The sequence below is a fragment of the Gadus chalcogrammus genome, chromosome 13 (assembly GCF_026213295.1).
Source record: "Gadus chalcogrammus isolate NIFS_2021 chromosome 13, NIFS_Gcha_1.0, whole genome shotgun sequence".
NCBI lineage: Eukaryota > Metazoa > Chordata > Actinopteri > Gadiformes > Gadidae > Gadus > Gadus chalcogrammus.
The window spans coordinates 130,196-151,795 of record NC_079424.1 but is presented as its reverse complement, the minus strand read 5'-3'; the positions used below and the strand labels follow the sequence as shown (position 1 = coordinate 151,795).

The 21,600-nt window shown below is 49.8% G+C and overlaps 4 protein-coding genes across 13 annotated transcripts in view; all 4 read left to right on the top strand.

Annotated features, from left to right (window-relative positions):
- LOC130402226 (eukaryotic translation initiation factor 4 gamma 3-like) overlaps positions 1-1,235 on the top strand; it is a 67,965-nt gene extending 66,730 nt beyond the window's left edge. Inside the window, exon 35 of the mRNA XM_056606368.1 lies at positions 882-1,235. Coding sequence (XP_056462343.1) covers positions 882-1,063 — 182 coding nt within the window. The 3' untranslated portion in view covers positions 1,064-1,235. The remainder of the gene's footprint in view (positions 1-881) is intronic.
- Positions 1,236-3,052: 1,817 nt separating this feature from the next.
- hp1bp3 (heterochromatin protein 1, binding protein 3) lies at positions 3,053-13,261 on the top strand. 4 transcript variants are annotated; one of them, XM_056606329.1, is made up of 13 exons: positions 3,055-3,180; positions 3,680-3,775; positions 3,932-4,094; positions 4,883-4,978; positions 5,121-5,283; positions 8,473-8,616; positions 8,983-9,039; positions 9,514-9,671; positions 9,802-9,892; positions 10,057-10,216; positions 10,952-11,063; positions 11,695-11,850; positions 11,979-13,261. In XM_056606329.1, exons 2-13 carry the CDS (start codon positions 3,691-3,693, stop codon positions 12,439-12,441), a joined length of 1,848 nt encoding a protein of 615 aa, XP_056462304.1. In that variant the 5' UTR covers positions 3,055-3,180; positions 3,680-3,690; the 3' UTR covers positions 12,442-13,261. The 4 variants fall into 4 exon arrangements, with proteins under 4 accessions (XP_056462306.1, XP_056462304.1, XP_056462303.1 ...); XM_056606328.1 differs by having other exon boundaries at positions 9,511-9,671; XM_056606330.1 differs by having other exon boundaries at positions 3,056-3,180; positions 3,680-3,757; positions 9,511-9,671.
- A 600-nt stretch (positions 13,262-13,861) lies between these two features.
- sh2d5 (SH2 domain containing 5) lies at positions 13,862-20,141 on the top strand. Of its 7 annotated transcripts, none has more exons than XM_056606716.1 (10): positions 13,862-13,981; positions 14,377-14,445; positions 14,524-14,604; positions 14,684-14,758; positions 14,835-14,978; positions 16,787-16,987; positions 17,373-17,553; positions 18,041-18,146; positions 18,621-18,780; positions 19,198-20,141. In XM_056606716.1, the coding sequence occupies exons 2-10, from the start codon at positions 14,395-14,397 to the stop codon at positions 19,384-19,386; spliced, it is 1,188 nt and encodes a 395-aa protein (XP_056462691.1). In that variant the 5' UTR covers positions 13,862-13,981; positions 14,377-14,394; the 3' UTR covers positions 19,387-20,141. The 7 variants fall into 7 exon arrangements, with proteins under 7 accessions (XP_056462691.1, XP_056462690.1, XP_056462686.1 ...); XM_056606715.1 differs by having other exon boundaries at positions 14,380-14,445; positions 14,832-14,978; positions 19,198-20,140; XM_056606711.1 differs by having other exon boundaries at positions 14,832-14,978; positions 19,198-20,140.
- A 24-nt stretch (positions 20,142-20,165) lies between these two features.
- kif17 (kinesin family member 17) overlaps positions 20,166-21,600 on the top strand; it is a 14,458-nt gene continuing 13,023 nt past the window's right edge. The window contains exons 1-2 of the mRNA XM_056606710.1: positions 20,166-20,811; positions 21,547-21,600. The exon at positions 21,547-21,600 is cut by the window's right edge and continues 93 nt beyond it. Of these exons, the coding sequence (XP_056462685.1) occupies positions 20,581-20,811; positions 21,547-21,600 (285 nt within the window). The 5' untranslated portion in view covers positions 20,166-20,580. The remainder of the gene's footprint in view (positions 20,812-21,546) is intronic.

Sequence of the window (21,600 nt, the reverse complement as noted above, 5' to 3'; positions counted from 1 at the left end):
TTTATTTATGACCATGAAAGTTCTGTAATGCCTGAATAATGAAGAATTAAATGTAAAGCAAATTAAAATTATAAATATAAAACCATGAATGACATATAGAGAGGAAGCAAGTGGTATAAATATTGGTGGGACGTTCGGTTATACTATATAGTATATCTTGTGGATTTTCACGGGGGGGGGGAAGCCTAGAAGTCGCTTAAATTGTGCTCAGGGCCGTCTCGCGGGGGGGGGATTTTATTTATTTTTCGTCAGATTACTGTCAAATGACAGTAATCTGACGTAACGAACGGATCAAAGCGAACGAATCAAACAAACGAATCGTTATAGTGAACTGAACTGAAAGAACTAGTTCCCGGAAAAAAATCATTTTGCCCATCCCTAGTGGTTACTGCTGTACAACTGCATCTCAATCAAGTCAGTTGATCTGACATACCAGGAAAGTAGCAATTCAGTTACCTCTCTCTCTGTCTCGCTCTCTCTCTCTCTGTCTCTGTGTGTCTGTCTCTCTCTGTCGCTCTCTCTGTCTGTCTCCCTCTCTCTGTCTCTCCCCTCCTGTCTGTCTCTGTCGCTCTCTCTCTGTCTGTCTGTCTCTGTCGCTCTCTCTGTCTGTCTCCCTCTCTCTGTCTCTCCCCTCCTGTCTGTCTCTGTCGCTCTCTCTGTCTGTCTCTCCCCTCCTGTCTGTCTCTGTCGCTCTGTCTGTCTTCCTCTCTCTCTCTCTCTCTCTCTCTCTCTCTCTCTCTCTCTCTCTCTCTCTCTCTCTCTCTCTCTCTCTCTCTCTCTCTCTCTCTCTCTCTCTCTCTCTCTCTCTCTCTCTCTCTCTCTCTCTCTCTCTCTCTCTCTCTCTCTCTCTCTCTCTCTCCTGTCTCTCTCTCTCGCCCCAGACCTCCTGCGGATGTTCTTCGACTGTCTGTACGACGAGGACGTGATCTCGGAGGACGCCTTCTACCGCTGGGAGGCCAGCGGCGACACGGCGGAGCAGGGGGGGAAGGGCGTGGCGCTGAAGTCCGTCACGGCCTTCTTCACCTGGCTGAGGGAGGCCGAGGAGGAGTCGGAGGACAACTGACGAGGAGCGCCCCTCCCTCCTCCTCCCCCACCAAGCCCAGGAAATAAACTAAAGAACTGCAGAACCCTGGAGACGACAGCGTCCTGGGGGGTCAGGCTCACGGCCGACACTCAAATGTGTTCTCCTTTTTATTTGTTTTTATTTTTCAGTTGCCGCCCTCTCCCCCTCCCTCTCCCCCTCCCTCTCCCCCCTCCACCTCCCCCCTCCACCTCCCCCCCCCCCCATGCGTGGTACGGTTCCTCAACACACCGCCATCTTGGACCTTGGATCCAAACGGCAGAAGCACTAAATACCTGTATTATACATAGAAGATATTTTTGTTTTAAATTTTTAACTTACTTTTTTTCTTTCTTTTGTTACTTTTTAAAGAAGAGACTTACAGAAAAAGGACAAATAGCCTCTGGACTCTTTAATTTATTATTTTTTTAAAAGGACTGCGAATAAGGAAGTTTATTTAACATTTGCAGACACTCACGGAAGAGGCACTGGCCGCCGTAGAAATAACAACCGTATGATTATTAATGATTATAATAACACACACACACACACACACACACACACACAGGGTAGAACTAAGGTCATTGGCGACCGACCGGGATGCAGAGGGTCCTGAGTGGACACACGCGCTGAGCGGTATGCGTGACGTACGCACACACACAGGTGTATGCGTGACATACACACACACAGGTGTGTGCGTGACGTACGCACACACAGGTGTGCGTTTGGCAATATGAGCTTCGACATGGTTACCGTGCGGGTATCCAGGAAGTGTTTGGCTTGCTCCATGTGATCTGTACATAACCCCGCCCCCCCCCCGCCCCACCAATCAGAGCCCACAGAATGCCTTTGCCAAGACCAACGCCAGCTTGTCCACTCAGAGCTCTTGAGTGACCCCGAGTCCACCGCAACGGCATCCTGACCGACCAACGGAAACGCCCGGACGATCGCTACGATGAGCATAATGCAAGTTTAGGCGACAACAAAAAACCACAAGCAGAAGCTGGGTTGCAGAACATGAAGTGCTTGTAAAACTTCAGACCTACAGATTTAAACGCTTGTAAATACATTAAAGAGAAAAAAGGTATTTAAAAAAACAAAAGGCTGCTCATTTCTGGTGTTTTCTGGGAGTTTGGACTTTGGACGTGTGTGGATGCATGCGGGTTGTTCTGTTATCGGCGGGCGGCAGCAGGATGCTACCTCTAGCCTCCAGGTCCCGGTGCTTCTGGGGTTATTCTGGGTCAACAACCACAGGAAGTGTGTTCAGAGACTTGGTTAAGTTAGGCCTTGTTGGCACTAGGCATGCTCAGAGTTGGGTCAATAGTTTCCTTCTCAAACTAAAGTTGTGTGAAAGTAAACATTTCTTCCTTCCCTGAATCCAGCTTTGAGTCCGGCCTGTTCAACGCAGAAGGTCATGGTGGTCGTGCCGCGAGACATGCCGAGCTTCATCTATGCCTTAACTTTGAATTTAGACATTTAACGATAGGCTTTCATGTTCCCATTCAATGTTAAGCTCAGCCTTCCCTTGTGTTGGGAGCTAACAGAATCCTCATAAAAATAGTTATGAAGATAATAAAAGTTGAATTGTATAGTTGAATTGATATTAAAAGAAGGCAACGTCAGCACTGTTAGGTGTATATTAGATGGATGAAGGGTCGGCTGCTGTTTAAGCACTGTATGGCCATCTAGTGGTGAAATCCTATAACTGCACTCTTTATAGTTGGAGCAAATTTTGCATTAGCTTTACTAAATTGTTTGATTTTGTCAACTCAAATGAACATTTACAAACGTCTTGAATTTTTTTTTTGATTAATTACTACACACGCGTACAACGGTGAGGGTAAACAAATACAAATGTAGAAATAGAAAAAAGGCAAAGGAATATCCCTCTTCAAATAATCCCCCGAAACACTTCTCAGCTTTTGTATCCATTTTAGTTCCATGCTTGCAATGACAATAAAGCCCGACCAATCAGGTGTCAGCATGAAGTATAGCAGTGGCTCCGTGATTGGCCGGCTCTATGTGTCCGTTCTGCCACGGGAAGAGCGCTTCAATTGTGATTTCCAAATAAAGGACTGCAGAATTAGACTGAAATATTACTTTTCTCTGCAAAACTCAAGGTACGTTTTTGGCGTAAACATTTCTCTGTGCGGATAAATCTGCCCAAAATGGGGTTCAAGTTTCATTTTAGGGTACACTTAGTGGGATTTATTCGCTTTGCTCGACGCCATTACTGTATGTATGAAGTAATGAACAAAATGGCGATTTCTTTTTTTTGTGCAAGATTATCGTTCTCCGTTATTTTGGGCCTGATTGTTGAGTTTCAGTGACTTTTTAGGTCAAACATTCCTCATTTAAACCTTTAGTATCGCATGCATAGCATTAGATGCTCGCACACTCCCATCTCCTGGAAGCTTTCGCAAGCCACCGATGTCGGCGATGATGCGATCGCCCTAATGAATGACGATATGTTGTCTTGCTGCAAAACAAAACCTGGTCATGTGTTGATGTCGTTGTCCCTCCTTCTGCTTTCCCAAATGCATTTGAACGGTGAACACATAATTCACTTCACGTCCAAATAAAGCACTGTTTGAACTGGCTGTGTTCGCTCCCATCCAGGACAAAGTGAGATGCCTATCCGCCGAGCGGCAGCAACTCCACCCCAGGACAGGGCAGCCTCCCCGGCCCCGGAGGAAGGTGAGGAAGCCCACGCAGGTACTGGCAGAGGCCTCACACTGTTTCACTGCTCAACTTAAAGTATGAACCCCTTCCACCATTTGAATAGATTGACTAGTTTGACTAGAATTTACTCACATTATAGAAACACACACAATAAACATCAACTTTGTATCTTTGTAAATGTGTACCCAGAGCCATCCGAGGATTCGCCCCCAGTGATGGAGGACGAGGGGGGGGCGCCCGACTGCCCGCTCCCAGCGAAGGAAGGAGGGGAGGTTGGAGCATCCAGCCAGACCAACGGAGAGGAGCTGGGCTCTGGGGATGTGAAGGCGGAGCTGGAAGCGGAGAATGAAGGGTTAGTTAAACCCCGACAGTGAGAGATTGTAACCTTGAGGACCAATCGCTGCGATATTTCACTTTGATATCACTTTTATCCGTTAGATTATCACTGCCCCCGCTGGATTAAATGCGGTTCTTCTTGTCGTTGGTTGCACTTGACGATTCGCTTTTATATAACAAGGTGTCTTCCTTACATACGACACTTGTCGTATGCATCCCGCGTCCACCGTCTGGGAGGGATTGAGGAAGGTTAGATAACTCTAGCCTTCACACACGCACACACACAGTGTGTGTGTGTGTGTGTGTGTTAGCATGCAGATTCCACTAATGTGGGGTTCAATCATTGGTGTATGCAGGCTAGATTGGGTCCACTGGTACATATCTCCCTCTTAGCCGCCGTTGGGTCGGCCGTTGGAGCAGGACGCTGAGCTGATAAACCGCTCAGATGTTTTGATGAGGTCAACCTGGAAAACAGCATGAGACCCAAGTTTGAACAATGATGATAAAACTAGATGACAAAGTTACCCACTCTGTTTCTGACGCTGGTGGCTGGAATGTCCAGAGCTTTGGATGACACTATATGGATAATATCTTTGACTGTCTTTTAACCAATCGAAAGACCAAAGGCCTTTACCCAGGGTGATGTTCTGGTAAGATGCTCCTCCTCTCTTCCTAATTTAGCCCAGAACATGAGCATCGTTTTTCTGTGGAAAACGGGAGTAAACGCAAGCTCTGGTCTGTCGCATTTCAGCTAGTCGGCCGACCACACTGGCGTTAAAGACGGGGATGTTTTGACATTTTCAGGCATGCTAGGCCCACGCTGGCAAACGGAGACTCGCTAAAATGCCAGGACTGCGCCGAAGGACAGTGCGCCACACACTGCTTTGTCCTCCTTAAAAGGTGAGGGTACGCTAGAGATAGAGTTACGGTACCTTACCCTGACCCTAGTGGTGTCATCACAGTGAAATATCGCTTCCTACCGCCGAAGCCCGCAGCCTCTCACTGTGTCGTCTCCTCCTCTTCCTCCCTCGGGGACGCCCAGGATAAAGGACGGCGGCAAGCTGGGCAAGGCCAAGGTGAAGAAGATGAAGAAGACCATCCCCCCCTGGGCATCCATATCGGCCAACAAGAAGATGGCGGCGGCGGTGAGCGGCTTCGCCCGGGCGACGCCCAGGGTGGACGAGGTTCTGCTGGAGGCTGTGAAGGTACCACTATTGGTTAAGCATTGTGTTGCAACTAAAGTATAATGACATGGTCTACCTTGCTGCCTTATTACAACGCGATGCAGAATTCTCTAATAAGAACTTTGACGGTGAAAACAGACGACAACCCTCTACCAGTTGTCAAGACTGCTTTCACAGAAATATCCTATGTAGTTAAAGGATTAAATTCTTTATTGTGTCGAATAGCAGCCGCACTAGTGTAAAAAAACGATTGTAGTTCTAGTCGATAATGACCAGTTAGTGACGGATTACGGATTCCCTGCGGATTGGTGTTTTAAAATGTTTACTCCAGGCTGGAGTGTTAGTGGAGAGTTATGAAGAGCTGTCACATCTGAGGTGAACCTTCTCCAGCGCTGCCATCCCAGTCAGGGGGAGGGGCCATCCCCGTCAGGGGGAGGGGCCATCCCCGTCAGGGGGAGGGGCCATCCCCGTCAGGGGGAGGGGCCATCCCCGTCAGGGGGAGGGGCCATCCCCGTCAGGGGGAGGGGCCATCCCCGTCAGGGGGAGGGGCCATCCCAGCCAGGGGGAGGGGCCATCCCAGCCAGGGGGAGGGGCCATCCCAGCCAGGGGGAGGGGCCATCCCAGCCAGGGGGAGGGGCCATCCCAGCCAGGGGGAGGGGCCATCCCAGCCAGGGGGAGGGGCTGCGGCAAGACGAAAAGCGCTTTAAATGTTGTTTATTTAATTCTGAAGAGTGAATACGAGTGAACTGTCACTAGTGTAGGGGCGACACCCCTAACCCTAACCACCCATCTCCATACATAACAGGTTAGGGTTAGATCTCCATCTCCATATATAACGGGTTAGTTAGGGCTAGATCTCCATCTCCATATATAACGGGTTAGTTAGGGTTAGATCTCCATCTCCATATATAACGGGTTAGTTAGGGTTAGATCTCCATATATAACAGGTTAGGGTTAGATCTCCATCTCCATATATAACGGGTTAGTTAGGGTTAGATCTCCATCTCAATATATAACGGGTTAGTTAGGGTTAGATCTCCATATATAACAGGTTAGGGTTAGATCTCCATCTCCATATATAACGGGTTAGTTAGGGTTAGATCTCCATCTCAATATATAACGGGTTAGTTAGGGTTAGATCTCCATATATAACAGGTTAGGGTTAGATCTCCATCTCCATATATAACGGGTTAGTTAGGGTTAGATCTCCATCTCCATATATAACGGGTTAGTTAGGGTTAGATCTCCATATATAACAGGTTAGGGTTAGATCTCCATCTCCATATATAACGGGTTAGTTAGGGTTAGATCTCCATCTCCATATATAACGGGTTAGTTAGGGTTAGATCTCCATATATAACGGGTTAGGGTTAGATCTCCATCTCCATATATAACAGGTTAGGGTTAGATCTCCATCTCCATATATAACAGGTTAGGGTTAGGGTTAGATCCCCATATATAACAGGTTAGTTAGATCTCCATCTCCATATATAACGGGTTAGTTAGGGTTAGATCTCCATATATAACAGGTTAGGGTTAGATCTCCATCTCCATATATAACAGGTTAGGGTTAGGGTTAGATCCCCATATATAACAGGTTAGTTAGATCTCCATCTCCATATATAACGGGTTAGATCTCCATATATAACAGGTTAGGGTTAGATCTCCATATATAACGGGTTAGTTAGGGTTAGATCTCCATATATAACAGGTTAGGGTTAGATCTCCATCTCCATATATAACAGGTTAGGGTTAGGGTTAGATCCCCATATATAACAGGTTAGTTAGATCTCCATCTCCATATATAACGGGTTAGATCTCCATATATAACAGGTTAGGGTTAGATCTCCATATATAACGGGTTAGTTAGGGTTAGATCTCCATATATAACAGGTTAGGGTTAGATCTCCATCTCCATATATAACAGGTTAGTTAGGGTTAGATCTCCATATATAACAGGTTAGGGTTAGATCTCCATCTCCATATATAACGGGTTAGTTTGATCTCCATCTCCATATATAACAGGTTAGTTAGATCTCCATCTCCATATATAACGGGTTAGTTAGGGTTAGATCTCCATCTCCATATATAACAGGTTAGTTAGGGTTAGATCTCCATATATAACAGGTTAGGGTTAGATCTCCATCTCCATATATAACGGGTTAGTTAGGGTTAGATCTCCATCTCAATATATAACGGGTTAGTTAGGGTTAGATCTCCATATATAACAGGTTAGGGTTAGATCTCCATCTCCATATATAACGGGTTAGTTAGGGTTAGATCTCCATATATAACAGGTTAGGGTTAGATCTCCATCTCCATATATAACAGGTTAGTTAGGGTTAGATCTCCATCTCCATATATAACGGGTTAGTTAGGGTTAGATCTCCATATATAACAGGTTAGGGTTAGATCTCCATATATAACAGGTTAGGGTTAGATCTCCATCTCCATATATAACGGGTTAGTTAGGGTTAGATCTCCATATATAACAGGTTAGGGTTAGATCTCCATCTCAATATATAACGGGTTAGTTAGGGTTAGATCTCCATCTCCATATATAACGGGTTAGTTAGGGTTAGATCTCCATATATAACAGGTTAGGGTTAGATCTCCATCTCCATATATAACGGGTTAGTTAGGGTTAGATCTCCATATATAACAGGTTAGGGTTAGATCTCCATCTCCATATATAACGGGTTAGTTAGGGTTAGATCTCCATATATAACAGGTTAGGGTTAGATCTCCATCTCCATATATAACGGGTTAGTTAGGGTTAGATCTCCATATATAACAGGTTAGGGTTAGATCTCCATCTCAATATATAACGGGTTAGTTAGGGTTAGATCTCCATCTCCATATATAACAGGTTAGGGTTAGATCTCCATCTCCATATATAACGGGTTAGTTAGGGTTAGATCTCCATATATAACAGGTTAGTTAGGGTTAGATCTCCATCTCCATATATAACGGGTTAGTTAGGGTTAGATCTCCATATATAACAGGTTAGGGTTAGATCTCCATCTCCATATATAACGGGTTAGTTAGGGTTAGATCTCCATCTCAATATATAACGGCCGAAACACAATCAATAACAAACGGACCAGTTGCTCAGAATCGGCTGTTAAGTTAGTTAGGTTCTGTAATGTCCACAAGGGGATAATTGTTTACGTGGGTCCCCTGTTAAGACTCTGTGTTCTCCTTCTGTAGTCTGGCAGTGAGCGCACTGGGATGTCCTACATGTCCATCTTGAAATACGTCACAAAGAATTACCCCAGTCTGGAGCTGGACAAGAGGAAATACCTCATCAAGAAGGCCTTGAAGAAACACCTGGAGAAGGGTTCCATCAAACAGGTGAGGCTTCGCCATCAACACCAGAGGCTCCACTGGAAACAAAATGGCTGCATTACTTCATTCTAGTGGTGGTGTTCGCCATATGGCCCAAAGCATACCCAGAGTGAGTTTTGGTTCATATTTGTCTACCAAAAAATAACTATTTGCACACTTTGTGTGGGACTTTACCGATCTGTGTGGCTCGGCTGATGTAGCACGCTAATAGCATGCTAATGGCACGCTAGGCTTTGTCGACATGATATTCCCAAACATTGTTAGCGTCTGCCTTGACGTGGCCGTGAGCTTGTCGGCCGAACAGGATCTCGGGAGTGTCGGCTGTGCTCCAGAACCCTTCCTCCACCAACACGTTCTCCTTCCTCTCTCCAGCTCAAGGGGAAGGGGTTCGCAGGCAGCTTCGCAGCCCAAAAGCAGCCAGCAAACAAGGTTAGTGGCAGTAAAGCAGGGGACCATGAAGCCATCCCTGTTGGTCCACCTGTTGGCCCACCTGTTGGCCCATCTCCTAACCCACCTGTTAGCCCACCTGTTGGCCCATCTCCTAACCCACCTGTTAGCCCACCTGTTGGCCCACCTCCTAACCCACCTGTTGGCCCACCTGTTGGCCCATCTCCTAGCCCACCTGTTGGCCCATCTCCTAACCCACCTGTTGGCCCACCTGTTGGCCCACCTCTTAGCCCAACTGTTGGCACACCTCTTTCTAAATTTAGTTAAAACCAAAGATTTACAGCTTGATGTCAGTTTTATCTTGTGAAAACTCTCAGACGTGTGTGTGTGTGTGTGTGTGTGTGTGTGTGTGTGTGTGTGTGTGTGTGTGTGTGTGTGTGTGTGTGTGTGTGTGTGTGTGTGTGTGTGTGTGTGTGTGTGTGTGTGTGTGTGTGTGTGTGTGTGTGTCGGTAGAAGTCGTCGTCGTCGTCGGCGGCGGCGGCGGTGAAGGGCGAGCCTCTGGGGGACGCCCTCCCCCTCATCATCACTCGGCTGTGTGAGCCCAAGGAGGCGTCCTACATCCTCATCAAGAAGTACTTGGAGCAGCACTTCCCCCAGCTGCACATCGACAACAGGTGGGGGCCGGGGGGTCACAGTCCTGTGGGTCGATGGATGGATAGCGTGAGCTTTTGAAGAAGACAATTTCATAAAGTGAAGTGTCTCATTAAGGACACCCAGGGTGTGTGTGTGTTGTGTGGTCCGCAGGCCCGACCTGCTGAAGTCTGCGTTAGTCCGGGCCGTGGATAGGGGTCACCTGGAGCGGATCACTGGGAAGGGCGCCAGCGGAACCTTCCAGGTAAGCATCCCGCTCCGTGGTCCCCGTGTTGAGCCATCATCCAGGTCTTTGGGGGCTGAGACACTGAGGTGCTGTGAGAGGAATCCGTCATCTGGTCTGTAAGCAGACCCCGGTCCTCGGAGGATCCCAGGTGTAAGACCCGTGTCCGTCTGTCCGTCCCGTAGCTGAAGCGAACGGGGGACAAGGTGCTGCTGGCCGGTGGAGCTCTGGAGGACGCTATCAGCGCTGCCATCATCGCCATGAACGAACCCAAGACCTGCAGCACCACAACGCTACGCAAATACCTGTGCCACGCCAACGAGGACAGCACCGAGACACGCATAGGTGGGCCCTCTCTCCCCAACCCTTAACCCTTACCCTAAGGGCTAACCCTTACCCTTAGTGTAGTGGTGAAAAACCGTGTTCGGGTTTTTCCTATAACCCCAAGTTCCAACTTTCTTATCCTTTTGCCACACGGAGAAAGCAGGTGATGGCATTGTTTGAGACGCAGTTTGTCCAAAAAAATAGTGAGAGTTTGACTATCCAAGGCCGTCAATTGGCCGTCATTTATTGTAAACAAAGTATAACAAAATAAGGATGCAAAGCAAGTATCTATATCAAGGTGTTTCACCAACCGAACGTTCAATAACTGTCTGCTCGTCCGCCTTCTCCCGTCATCCCGTCATGCACTCTGTCTCCAATTTAACGAGTGCACCTGTCACAGGTGTTCACTCGTCACAGGTTAGGGTTAGGGTTACCCTATCTGAGGGTTAGGGTTACCCCAACCCTAACCCCGGTTACCCTAACCCTGTGGTGTTAGGGTTAGGGTTACCCTAACCACCACAGGTGGAAAAGAAGGAGAAATTAGTGGGTCAATCAAAAACTTAAATGCGGCTCCTACACTTAGGGTTTACCCTAAGGGTTAAAAATATGTTTTATAGTGTGTGTGTGTGTGTGTGTGTGTGTGTGTGTGTGTGTGTGTGTGTGTGTGTGTGTGTGTGTGTGTGTGTGTGTGTGTGTGTGTGTGTGTGTGTGTGTGTGTGTGTGTGTGTGTGTGTGTGTGTGTGTGTGTGTGTGTAGTCGCTCTGCTGAGGAAGACGCTCACCAAGTGTAAGATGCTGGGCTGGATGGACCAGATCACCGGGACCGGACTCAACGGGACCTACCGGCTGGCCTTCCCCTACTACCCCAGGTACATAGAACCACCCCCCCTACTACCCCAGGTACATAGAACTACCCCCCCCTTCTACCCCAGGTACAAAGAACTACCCCAGGTAGTTTATTAGACTGACCAACACCCCGAGGCCCAGACCCCCCCCCCCCCCCCCCCCCCCTGCTGGCCGGGACTGACCCCCACCCTGAGTCCCGGTCCCAGGCCGCCCCCTGCAGCCCGGGACTGACCCCCACCCTGAGTCCCGGTCCCAGGCCGCCCCCTGCAGCCCGGGACTGACCCCCACCCTGAGTCCCGGTCCCAGACCGCCCCCTGCTGGCCGGGACTGACCCCCACCCTGAGTCCCGGTCCCAGACCGCCCCCTGCTGCCAGGGACCGACCCCCACCCTGAGTCCCAGTCCCAGACCGCCCCCTGCTGGCCGGGACTGACCACCCCCCTGAGTCCCGGTCCCAGACCGCCCCCTGCTGCCAGGGACCGACCCCCACCCTGAGTCCCGGTCCCAGACCGCCCCCTGCTGCCAGGGACCGACCCCCACCCTGAGTCCCGGTCCCAGACCGCCCCCTGCTGCCAGGGACCGACCCCCACCCTGAGTCCCGGTCCCAGACCGCCCCCTGCTGGCCGGACTCACTGATGGGTTTTGTGTTGTTGTAGTCCTGCGGTGCTGTTCCCGGACCGCGTCATCGCACCACCGAAGAAGAAGAAAACCCCTCAGCGGACCTCCGACACTTCAGAGGAGGAGTCGGAGTCAGAGGAGTCGGAGGAGGAGGAGGAGGAGTCTGACGATGAGCCCCCACCCCCCCCGAAGAGGTCAGTTAGTCCTAAACGATGTTGAAACATGACTCTTAGTCGTACTTTAACGGCCTCGTCTTCCCTCAGTCGGTGACTTCAGTCTTCAGTTCTTATCGGCAAATAGAATGACGTTGTTTCCTCCTCAGGAAAGCGGGCAAGAGGCCCGCCCCCAAGACCCGCAGGCCGCCGCCCAGCAAGAAGCCGCGCAGCGCCAGCCAATCAAAAGCCAGGGGTCGGAGAGCCCCCCCTATCAAGAAGCAGGTGACGCCCGCCAAGAAGGCTCCGCCTCCCGCCAAGAAGCCCGCGGCCGCCTCCAAGAAGGCGGCGCCGGCCAAAGCAACGCTGCCGCCTAAGGCCACGCCCACGGCCAAAGCCACGCCCCTGAAGCGAGCGGCCCCCGCCAAGAGGCCGAAGACTCCGGCGGTGAAGAAGCTCAGTGCCCGCGGCTCTAGGGCCGCACCCCGGAAGGCCACGCCCCAGAAGGCCACGCCCCAGAAGGCCACGCCCCGGAAGGCCACGCCCCGGAAGGCCACGCCCCAGAAGGCGCCAGCCAGGAAGGAGGCGAAGGCCCCGCCCCCCGGACGCCAGTCCCTGAGGTCGAAGAAATGAACATGGCCGCTGTGGTGGGAGGGGCCTCCCCTCCTGGTCCAATCAGTCTTTTTCTCCCTTTTTTGGGGGCAGGGGTGGGCTTGTCTTTTTATTTTTTTGTGGGGGGGGGGGGGGGGGTAGAATGAGTGATTTTTTCCTCTTGGTTATAGTGTGGTTCATGTACATTGAGAGTAACTGATTTTAACGGACCCTTTTTTAATTTTCACAGCGTGTAGAGAACGATGTTTGCTCGTGTTGTGGTTTAAAGGTTGTTTTGCTGAGCGTCGAGGATTGACTCCGCCATGTGGCTGCTTCTCCAGGTACGGGCTCGTTAGTTCCGTTTATTGTGCACACCTCTTGGCAGTATACATCCCTCACATATGAAAACAGCAAGACCATGGGACTTTAAAATTAGAGATTTTGAGTTAAATTCATTTGAACTTGAATAATTTATATAAACCATTTTAAGATCCTCTCATAGAAATAAATGTTTTTCCCCCATTTCTTTCCTCGAGTGCACGGCAGTATTTTCGGTTTATGTTTTAGTTTCAAATGGAAATCTATTAGGAATAATTCAACTGGAATGACCGCAGTTAAGGCCGGCGTCGGCACGCGCTTCTCTGCATTCATTTCTAAGACTAGAAACCGTAAATTGTGCAAAGAAAAGTCCAACAGGTTTTGTTGCTTAGATAAGCTCTAGATCCGTTGCCACAAGCTGTATGGATTGTGTGTCGTGAATTACAGGATAATAGCCCATACGTACCCTGCATGCATATACTTTATTGTTAAGTTTTTTTTTTCCAGGTCATTAATAAAAATGGCTATATTTGTAATCGACTGCTTGTTGTTTGTTTGTGGTGTGATTTCATTTTAAACTCGAGGACATAACCAAATGGGCGGAGCGGGTAAGTATTGGTACGGGTGTCTGTATTCTAAATGCAGGCATCCTTGACCAAGCAGGAAACCCCTTTAATGTGAGTCGAGGATACGGGTTATATTTTGCAATAGCCAGGGATGTTTTTTAAGCCGCTTATCCCCCCCCCTTTTTATTTTCCTTCATGGGATTTCTCTGCATGTATGTAGACAGGACAGGGAGGAGAGAGTGGGTGCAGGGCCGGCGATCGGCATAGGCGAGCTAGGCGACCGCCTAGGGCGACAAATGCGTTGGGGGCGCCCTCTGGTGGCACCCTTAATTAAAAAATATATCAATTAAAATATACGACGCGAACGGAGAAGCGAGGGGGCGCGTGAGCAATTGTCAGGGCGGCCCGAAACCACAGGTAGGATGAATCGAACCCAGCTCGCTTCAATGAATGTGGCCTACAGGTCAGCCAGCGCACCGCTCCACACGTTTAAAGAACCGAGTGAAGCGACGCACGCTGAACCTGCGTCCCATGTCAAACGAAGCCACGCCCCCTCCTCGTACCTGAGACGCGACAGGTACGCGCCGGCGGGTGGGCGTGGCTATCAACGCATTGGCAAATAGTTTAGGAATCAGTGCCTAACTTCAGGCTAGCGATCGAAATGTATCGGCAGTACTGTGCAGCTTCTCCGTTTTAAAGTGAGTGTTATTCAGCTTAATGTAGACGGTGTGTTGTGTAGTGTTAAGTATTTGTCCAAAGAATCGTTCAAACGCATTTCCTTAAGTTTTTATTACCGAATAGAAGTAGTGCTTGTTTCAACCCGTCTTTTGGATTGTGGCTCAAAGTTGTCATATGTATTGCTTAGGCTTTTATAAAATAATCGAATAAATGCATCGATCTAATCCCAAACGCATCGATTGGTTTTGAAAATGTAGCATTGTGGATATGTAATCATCTGCAATCAAGTGTGTGGAACCGCCAAACTGTTAACAAAAATGCAATAAATGGTCCCAATAAGAAAGCTCGGGCTTATTGTTGTTCTATTGACTTAAAGCCCTTTATTTACAAAGTCGATAGTAATCTGCTTCCCAAGGAGGTTGATACAAAAACGATGGGTGAGGCACCGACGAGGGAAGACGGTTCAGTGACACGTTCAGCTGAGGTACATCGCATTCCTTCATGCAGTATTTCAACCGCCTCAATGATATTCTGCTTAAAATCTCATCTGGTTTATCTCAAGTATGTTGGCTCGTTCCCAGTGGAGGATCGCTGTTTGGATGAGCAGATTGAACACCTGAACCGACAGTTGAAAGCCCTCAAAGTAAGTGTGTAAACAAATTGTCCAAGTGCTCATAACTTCAGGGGACATACGGACTAATGCTTTCCCTCTCCACAACCAGACATGCAGAATAAGGAGGGGTGTCTCCCTCAAGTTCTCAGTGAAAGGCGTCAAGATGTACGACGAAGACGAGACGGTAAGAATGATCCCGGCGAGGCTCGCTCTGGTCCTCTGTCTCTGTGGTTTGATGTTGTCCTCCCTGTCTGTAGAAGGTCCTGATGGCTCATGCCCTACGCAGAGTCTCCTTCTCCACCGCACGCCCCTCGGACTCACAGTTCGCCTTCGTCTCTCACAACCCGGGAAGCGCCAACGCTCAACTCTACTGCCACCTGTTCAAGGCCCGCCACGCCAGAGCGGTGAGCCCGTCGCCATCCTTCATCTGTCTCTCTTTATGTGTTCATCATGTAGACCGCTGGTGGGACTGTATCTAAGCATGGCTGCTGTTTTAGACGATAAGGACTTTAAAGTATGCTTGGCGTTCTTCTCTGAGGCACTAGAGACGCACAAAACAATCAACACAAACAACTCAACAACACAAATGTACACAGTTGTTGCTCTGACCAAAAGTGCTGAACCGGTACGGTCTCTCCTCTCCTCCCCTCCTCTCCCCCCCATCTCCTCTCCTCTCCTCTCCTCTCATCACACCTCCTCTCCTCCTCTCCTCTCCCCCCCATCTCCTCTCCTCTCCTCTCCTCTCATCACACCTCCTCTCCTCCTCTCCTCTCCCCCCCATCTCCTCTCCTCTCCTCTCCTCTCATCACACCTCCTCTCCTCTCCTCTCCTCTCCCCCCCATCTCCTCTCATCACACCTCCTCTCCTCTCCTCTCCTCTCCTCTCCTCTCCTCTCCTCTCCCCCCCATCTCCTCTCATCACACCTCCTCTCCTCCTCTCCTCTCCTCTCCTCACCCCTCCTCTCCTCTCATCACACCTCCTCTCCTCCTCTCCTCTCCTCTCCTCTCCTCTCCTCTCATCACACCTCCTCTCCTCCCCTCCTCTCCTCACCCCTCCTCTCCTCTCCCCTCCTCTCCTCTCTCCTCTCCTCTCCTCTCCCCTCCTCTCCCCTCCCCTCCTCTCTCCTCCTCTCCCCTCCTCTCTCCCCTCTCCTCCTCTCCTCTCCTCTCCTCACACCTCCTCTCCTCCCCTCTCCTCCCCTCTCCTCCCCTCTCCTCCCCTCTCCTCTCCTCCCTCTCCCCCCTCTCCTCTCCTCTCCTCTCCCTCCTCCCCTCCTCTCTCCTCCCCTCTCCCCCCATCTCCTCCCTCCCTCTCCTCTCCTCTCCTCCCCTCCTCCCTCACCCCCCTCTCTCCTCCCCTCCCCTCTCCGTTCCTCTCCTCTCCTCTCCCCTCCTCTCCTTTCCTCACCTCTCCTCCTCTCCTCCCCTCCCCTCTCCGTTCCCCTCCTCTCTCCCCTCCTCTCTCCTCTCCCCTCCCCTCACCTCTCCTCCTCTCCCCTCCTTCTCTCCCCTCCTCTCTCCTCTCCCCTCCCCTCACCTCTCCTCCTCTCCCCTCCTCTCTCCCCCCTCCTCCTCCTTCCCCTCCCCTCCACTCTCCTCCTCCCCCTCCTCTCTCCCCTCCTCTCTCTCTCCCCTCACCTCTCCTCTCCTCTCCCCTCCTCTCTCCCCTCACCTCTCCTCTCCTCTCCCCTCCTCTCCCCTCCTCTCCTCTCCTCTCCTCTCCTCTCCCCTCCTCTCCTCTCCTCTCCCCTCCTCTCTCCCCTCACCTCTCCTCTCCTCTCCCCTCCTCTCCCCTCCCCTCACCTCTCCTCCTCTCCCCTCCTTCTCTCCCCTCCTCTCTCCTCTCCCCTCCCCTCACCTCTCCTCCTCTCCCCTCCTCTCTCCCCTCCTCTCTCCTCTCCCCTCCCCTCACCTCTCCTCCTCTCCCCTCCTCTCTCCCCTCCTCTCTCCCCTCACCTCTCCTCTCCTCTCCCCTCCTCTCCCCTCCTCTCCTCTCCTCTCCTCTCCTCTCCTCTCCCCTCCTCTCCTCTCCTCTCCCCTCCTCTCCTCTCCTCTCCCCTCCTCTCTCCCCTCACCTCTCCTCTCCTCTCCCCTCCTCTCCCCTCCCCTCCTCTCCTCTCCTCTCCTCTCCTCTCCTCTCCTCTCTCCTCCTCTCCCCTCCTCTCTCCCCTCCTCTCCTCTCCTCTCCCCTCCCCTCCTCTCTCCTCTCCCAGGCCCAGGTATTGAACCTGCTGCTCTGCCGCTGTTTCCAGCTCTTGTACCTGGAGAAACATCCGGAGGAGGCCACAGAGGACTCGGTCGGGCCCCTGCCCCGTCGGAACCCCTCTCTGCTGAACCACGGCTTCCCGCTCAGTGTCAGCGCCCTCGTCTCCTTCAGAAGAGCCCCCTTCAGGGGCCTGTTTCCAGGGGCCAGGGTCAGGATGCATACCCTCCTCCTTTCCCAACAATCTTCATGTCCTGGCTCTTCTCAGTCCAAGAACCCCCTGGGGCTGAAACAGTCGGTGTCCTATGATAACCTTGAGGAGAAATCTTAGTGGAAAATAAAACCTGTGCTTTGTACATATTTTCACAACCGTCGTCACACTTCGATAAAGAGGAAGAAGGTCCCTGGGTGTATTGAGCTGTGCCTGGATTGTGTTCATATCCTTTAGACAGTATTTTAAATGATTTGGCACCAGTGTGATGAGTGATGGCTGAAACGGCTAATAATAGGTTTGATCATACTTCAGTGGGGTTAGGGTTAGGGTTAGAGGCAAATGGAAGCCAAAGTGATGTAGAATTAATTCTCATCTTTTCTAGTCGCGGTCAAAGACCCGCGAGAAGAAGCCGGCCAGCCCTGAGGAGGTCTTCACCGCCTCCCCGTCGCTGGTGCGCAAGAAGGCCATCCGCAGCAAGGCGCTGCGGTCTGGAGCCTACCGCTCCTTCACCTTCACGCCGCTCAAACAGAGGCACACGCACCAGCGCCTCGCCTCAATGCAAGGTGGGCCCCCACTGCAGAGCCTGCTCTCCAGGGTCCAACAGTGGACGAGGTAAGGTAGAGGCGGGGACACATCAGTGTTTGGTGTTGGGATGTCACTGACTGTGCCGTCTGTCGTGGTGGGACCTTCACAGTGGTGAGATCCTCAAGGTAGGAGTCTTCAGTGTTTGGGGTGGAAGGGTTCGATCAAGGTAGGCTGAGTATCTCTGGGAGTGGTGGGTTCCACTATGTGGGATTCTTTAGTGTTTGGGGTGGAAGGGTTAGGTCACCAGAGATCTTTACGGTATGCTGAGTCTCACCGGTTTTGTCCCTCTGTCGCTGGTATGAAGAGCACATCTTAAGGGGCTCCTTATGTTGTTAAATATTCACTCATGGCTTTGAACATTGCCGTGGTTCTGGGGGATCCCTCTTGAGAACGAGACGTTTAGATCCTAATCCAGGACTCCTTTGGAATTGGATTGATGACCTTTCCCTCATTCATGAACACCAGGAGGGGAGAAGGAACGCTCTCCAGCGAAGAGATCTTCCAGCAGCAGCTTGGCCCAAACAGAAGAAGCCTTGGCTCTAGCAGTCTGGTGCTGGGCCGGGATCAGTCCGTGAGTTGGTTCTTATCCACCTGCTAACTGGCAGGTCATACTCTCAAGGGAAACTCCCGCTATGAAGTATGAAGCTTGTCCATAATCAGTTTTACAAATGTAGTTACTAGTTAGCTGTTGCTGGTAGCGAGTAAAGTCAGTCGCTCAACTATCATCTCAGAAATATGGGATAGTACAACTGTTGATTCTGATTTGCTACACAAACAGGAATGTTTGTTACAACAGACACTATATTATATTATATCATGTGACTTAGGTTTGAGCCAATCAGTTCTTGCTGCTGTTCCTTCATTCTAGCATTTGGTTCCACTTTAAAAAAAATAAGTTCTGCTAACCAAATGCACAAACACGGTTTGTGTACTTCTCAAATAAGAGGAAACTGAACTGCACAAAGCTTATCTGAGAGCCACACATAGAGGGGTTACAGTGTTGACGTCCATGCCTCATGGAACGGCCTCCCGCTTTGGTGTCCAGTGACTCCAGCTCGGCTCTGCTGGAGGACGACGTGCTGGGCTCCTACCTCCTCTGTCCCCACCCCAAGAAACCCCAGAGTGGCTCCCTCCTCATCCGCCTCCCCTCCGGCCTGGGCACCTACCTCATAGAAAACACCCGCAACGACATGTTCCACCTGGAGGTAACCTGGCCCCCCCCCCTGGCTCGCTCATTATTCAGAGGTTGAGATGTTTTCATCCAAAGTGAATGAGTGAATTCAGAGAGCATCAAGGAGCAGGTAAGTGGCTACAGGTCAGACTGCTGACATTGTGGAAGGAACCCAGTACTTGTGGGCTGGGAGTCCCACACCCATTGCCACCACATTGCCCCATCATACCTTGATAGTCTTATCATGGTTGCATCCTGAGTACGCCCACTCAACAGTTAGTTGAGTTGGGGTTAAAATACTTGTATTGATGTAGGCCTTTTCCTCCAACATTTCTATCTGCATGTTAACTACTTGATTCATAATTAATAACTTTTTATCATTTATTTCATAACATTCTTAATAATTTCTCCTCCCACGGTTTTCTTTGTCTCTTTGCCTTGTTGGCGCTAGAAATGCAAGCGTGAGTTTGTGTCCTTGGCGGTGCTGATCGAGCACTATACCCTGAGCCAGGAGGAGCTGGCCTGCCCTCTGAGCTGTGCCCGGGTCAACCACTGCTACGAGTGGGAGGAGGAGGCCGCCGGCAGACCCCTAGCCAAGGGCTCCCCAGCAGGAAGCCACACCCAGGAAATTAGGCTTTGAAATCACTGGGGAGAAGAACGAAGCCTAACCCTGCATTACAAGGTTTTAGTGAAAATGCAACCCGGGTGTTAAAATACAGTTTAATGTCTGAAAGCTTTTGAACCATGGATTATAAGATCCATGAAAAGAAACTATGAAATTTAAGATTCATTTTGAGAAATCTTTTTTTAAATCCTTCAAATAAACCTCAGACTAGGAATTATATCATTTTGAATTTTGAATAATTTTGAAATTTGACTACCCACACTCATGTAAGCCTATATATTTTATTTTTATGGCACTTATTTCTTCACTTTTTTTTCAGCACATTTGGCATTTCATGGAGTCATAACCAAACTGCACTTTCCTGTCTCTTCTTGCTACTATATTGGCACTTGTATGTAGCCTTATAGTTTCAAGTGATTTTGTAGACATTTCATGTTTTAAAGTTTTTCTTATATCTTATATATATATTTTTGTAAAATGTTATAGGTTGATCAGTCTTAACAGTTGAAATAGTTCTTATAATGTGACGCTATGAATATGTGTACTAATTTGCCGTGACAATGCCCCCTTTCTTTTTTTATGTCCTGCTTTCTCTGAACTTGAATATATTGTAAATATATGATGGATTTTTGGAGGAGACCGGTCTTGTTTTTGTTTGATTCCTTTATAGGATACCTAATAAATGCCCTCTGTAGGCCTTTGTATCAGAAGGCCTAATTATTGGGCTACACTACAAACCACTTATGGTCTACTCTATATATACACACGTTCATTTTATTCATATAGATATATGTAGTTTATTTAAGATATCGTATTTAAAGTTTTATTTACACGAATATATTAGAAAAATATAATGGTTTTGACCTCACTGTACCCTCACCAACATGGCACCTAAAGCGCTATACATTTTGTACACGTCACACGTGTTAAGGGTTGCTATGCAACATCAATGCGGTGGGAGGCAAAGTGAAGGCAAGGATTGTCGTTCTCAAAAGTCTCAACGTGTTAACCCCTCTCCGGCAGCAATCACCTTTTTCTTTTTGAATCTAGAATGCATGTCACTACACGAGAACAGGATTTACTGCCGCTACTGTAATCGTCGCACTGGCGGAGGGCAGTTATGTGTGTCGCTTTCTCTAGAGTTCACGGATACATCTGTCCAACATCCATGCGGATTCCTCGACTGTGGTTCAGCTGATTGGCGGAGACATGGGGTCCGAGGCGGTGAAGGTGGTGGTCCGCTGCAGACCGCTGAACGGCCGGGAGAAGGCTCTCGGCTGCAGGATGGTGCTGTCCATGGACGTCCGCCACGGCCAGTGCTTCATCCAGAAGCCCGGGGCCACCGACGAGCCCGCGAAACAGTTTACTTTTGACGGCACCTACTTCATGGAGCAAACCACCGAGGAGATGTACAACGAAATTGCCTATCCGTTGGTTGAGGTGTGTATTTTTAGTCCCTTCCGATTTATTTTAAGGGAATAGCAGGTACTGGGCACTGCTGGCAGTAACACAAAGCCTACACGCATAGGTCATGGGACACCTTTAATTGTGAATTTGAAACTCGACCACACGACCTGTTTCAATCTAGTAAGCTATGCCTGGTTTCCATAATGCCTTACTGTAAACCAGCTCCCATCGTTGGCGACCTCATTATTTACTAAAGCCACCAGCCTGTTGTATTATTGTCATTTAGGCCAGGTTATGAATCCTCTGTCAACTAGACAGGCCCATCTAGTTTGGCAACAGGCATACACTTATATTTGACACTGAACCAAAATGTACTGCATGTAAGCAAAATAGAAATAGTTCCCCTCTTGGTCAACAGTGAGACTGTTTAGGCTACTACTGTTTAGCAGACATGGGAACCTTTACCCACAGTAAGTGGTTGTGCGGACGGAGGCCTCTTGCCCGAGGATGCAGAGGACCAGGGAAGGTCATTGGGTCTGAACACAGGACCTTTCAGTCACCAGCCACCAAATCTGGGAGCCAGATTGGCTAAATCATGGTGAAAGCCCCTGCCCTATGGTGAGCTCTGTCTCCCCATGCTGTCCCCATGTGGTCAGGGGGTGACAGAGGGTTAGGGTTAGGGTTAACCCTAACCCTAACCCTAAATCATGGTGAAAGCCCCTGCCCTATGGTGAGCTCTGTCTCCCCATGCTGTCCCCATGTGGTCAGGGGGTGACAGAGGGCTACAACGGGACCATCTTCGCCTACGGCCAGACTGGCAGT

Coding starts and splice junctions, on each gene's coding strand:
- sh2d5 (XM_056606715.1), top strand. CDS start 14,395: ATGGGTGAGGCACCGACGAGGGAAGACGGTTCAGTGACACGTTCAGCT. Junction 16,988..17,372: donor GCCTGTTTCCAGGGGCCAGG/GTCAGGATGCAT, acceptor CATCTTTTCTAG/TCGCGGTCAAAGACCCGCGA. Junction 18,147..18,620: donor TGCTGGGCCGGGATCAGTCC/GTGAGTTGGTTC, acceptor TTTGGTGTCCAG/TGACTCCAGCTCGGCTCTGC.
- hp1bp3 (XM_056606328.1), top strand. CDS start 3,691: ATGCCTATCCGCCGAGCGGCAGCAACTCCACCCCAGGACAGGGCAGCC. Junction 9,040..9,510: donor AAAAGCAGCCAGCAAACAAG/GTTAGTGGCAGT, acceptor GTGTGTCGGTAG/AAGTCGTCGTCGTCGTCGGC. Junction 10,217..10,951: donor CAGCACCGAGACACGCATAG/GTGGGCCCTCTC, acceptor GTGTGTGTGTAG/TCGCTCTGCTGAGGAAGACG.